This window comes from Austrofundulus limnaeus, unplaced genomic scaffold (assembly GCF_001266775.1).
Source record: "Austrofundulus limnaeus strain Quisiro unplaced genomic scaffold, Austrofundulus_limnaeus-1.0 Scaffold10, whole genome shotgun sequence".
In the NCBI taxonomy this organism is placed as follows: Eukaryota; Metazoa; Chordata; class Actinopteri; order Cyprinodontiformes; family Rivulidae; genus Austrofundulus; species Austrofundulus limnaeus.
Window position 1 is genome coordinate 3601199 of NW_013952412.1, and position 2533 is coordinate 3603731.

The 2533-nt window shown below is 36.7% G+C and overlaps 1 protein-coding gene across 1 annotated transcript in view; it reads right to left on the bottom strand.

Moving 5' to 3' along the window:
- The window catches only part of myom2b (myomesin 2b), a 27733-nt gene that overhangs the window by 1817 nt on the left and 23383 nt on the right, over positions 1 to 2533 (bottom strand). The window contains exons 35-37 of the mRNA XM_014001864.1: positions 1888 to 1910; positions 1735 to 1790; positions 1561 to 1650 (exon numbers count right to left, since the gene is read on the bottom strand). Coding sequence (XP_013857318.1) covers positions 1561 to 1650; positions 1735 to 1790; positions 1888 to 1910 — 169 coding nt within the window. The remainder of the gene's footprint in view (positions 1 to 1560; positions 1651 to 1734; positions 1791 to 1887; positions 1911 to 2533) is intronic.

Sequence of the window (2533 nt, forward strand, 5' to 3'; positions counted from 1 at the left end):
TATATATATATAAACCTCCATCCCTTTTTTTGGTTTATTTCCACCTTACCTATATTTAACTGTTTTGTGCTTATTTTTTGAAGTTCAGAGGAATATTTTTGGGATCTGTATACATGTCTGTTTTTTGATCCTTTATATTTTTTTAGTACTAACAAGGCAGGAAAGAGGTAACCCCTGGGTTTGAGAAACATTTCACCAAGGACTTCAGTTTTTGTTATAAACAGATTATTATCAGGTGAGGGGAGGCATGAAGGGGAGGGAAAACTTGAACAGAAAATCCTCCTGGACCTGGGATTCTAAAACTTAAATGCTCAAAGCTGTAGGAGCCACGGGGTGCTGTTAAAAGTGCCTCTTATTGTCTCAGGACAGATATTGTAGACTTTAACTTGTAAGTTGGATTTGATAATATGGAAGGATGGGTCTGATTGCATTTTTTAACTCTTCTAAAATCATGCAGTGTTATTTTTTTGTATTTTATTTAAATCCTGGTTGAAAACATGAAAAGCTTAGACACTTACACGATGTCCACCCACACATTTAAATTCATGTAGACTAAGTTTTTTATTATTATTATTTATTGCCTTTTTTGGTATWTTTCTGCATATTTTGTGTTATTTATACATGCAACATGTTTATACATTCAGATATTTCTCGTGATTTGTAATCACAATAAACATTTAGCCCTCCGCATTTAATTTCCTGGAAGTTTTGCTTTTATCGTTTACTTCTATTGCATCACTTTCATCAGACAGCAAACCCCTATGATCATTTTGTCTCTTGGTATCAAGATGAGAGGGACAGCAATGTTGGAAGTAAAACAGTTAACAGAGGCACTAATAAGCATTCCGACTTGGTAAAGTCAGCTCATTGCCATAAAAAAGGTATTTTATTTCCCCCAATAAGGTTACAAAAGGAGGAGCAAGAGACGTTCAGCATGTGAAAACTCAAGTCAGTGCATCATGACAACATTCAGCAAATGGCCACAGGCTAGAATCTGACCTTAGGCTAGGTGTTACAAATACATGTTTGCGTGTGAAAAACTACTTTTGTAAGACTACTCTTTAGATTGCACAATACCCATAACGTGTGCTAAATAAATAATGTTGAGGGGTTCTGATCACTCTTWCTGGTGGGATGAGCTGAGAATAAGAACTGATTTTTACTGCAGTTGTGGCTGTTGATTCCAATTTGACAAAGTTTATTCTGCTCTTTATGATGACCCCTGAATGACTCCAGTGACTGTGGGGATGTTTTATGCAGTCAAAGTCACCACATAACACCACATAATCCAGAGGGCTTGTACTCAGTGTGGGGACTCTATTGTGGTGGCCAGAATTAAAGAAACATCCTGTTGTAATTGTGTTGGATCAATACAATGATTTACCAGACCAAGAAAACAATGAGGTGGGTTTCTTAGAAGGTTAAACACCTCAAAGTCAGTATTTGGCAGGTAGAAATCAAAGAAAAGCCCAGTAGGCAGTGCACATGTCTAAACTAAACACATTCAAATAAATAAAGAAAAATATTCTGATCAGTGTCAAACCTACAATGGGTGATTACCTTATCATCAAGTTCAACCTCTGTTCCATTCTTCAGCCAAGACACTTGAGGCTTGGGGTCTCCACACACTGTGCAGGTTAAACTCAGGGTCTTCAAAAAGACAAAAAGATGATTTTTAAGAATGTGTACACATGTAGTGGAGCAGAAATTATTCATATGTTCACACCAACTTACCTTCTTTTCCATAATAGTGACAACATCAGGCAGTCCTCCAACAACTTTACCGCGATCTGAAACAAACATTATCACTTAGTCGTATGTCCTCGAATGCTAATTAAATAAATAAATAAATAAATAAAACAATAAGAACGGAAGAAGTTGACTCACTTTTGTCAGCATAAGCCTCAGCCCTGAAACACAGATAAAATTAGGCATTGTTCAACATTATTTGCAGAGCATATTTAACCCCAAAACTAAAACATTTCAAAGAAAAATAAATAAATCACACAATTTATCAACCAGATTTATGTATTCCCATAGCCTGCTCTGTTTATTGACAGCATGCATAATCATTTCTATTTTTGATTAACTAGCTGTGGTCAGATGGTTTGTCAGAAGGAACTCTGGGTTTGGAGCCAAATTATGTTATACTGTTTAGAGTTTTCCAACTCTTTCCCCTTGGAAAAAATGATTATGCTTGGTAAGGGCTGTCAAAGCAGCATGGCGAGGACCACAGGTCAGCTTCCAGACCAGATGGCTGGAGGAATTCTGTTCTCCACTCGGCATGTTGATACTCAATCAAAAGGGCAGCGGGGTGTCACTTGTTTCTGTGTGTTTGTAAAATCTTGAGTTTGAATGTCTCTCTTTGAATTTCAATTAGAAATGGGATTTGGACAGTTCCTATTCTGCATGCAGGGGTATTCGGATGCTTTTTTTCCTTTATTTTTTTCTTTTAAATAAATGTGCAAAATTCACTGTGTGAGCTGTGCTTTAGTCCAATCAACCAAAAGACTGCATGGGATCTCTGTTACCT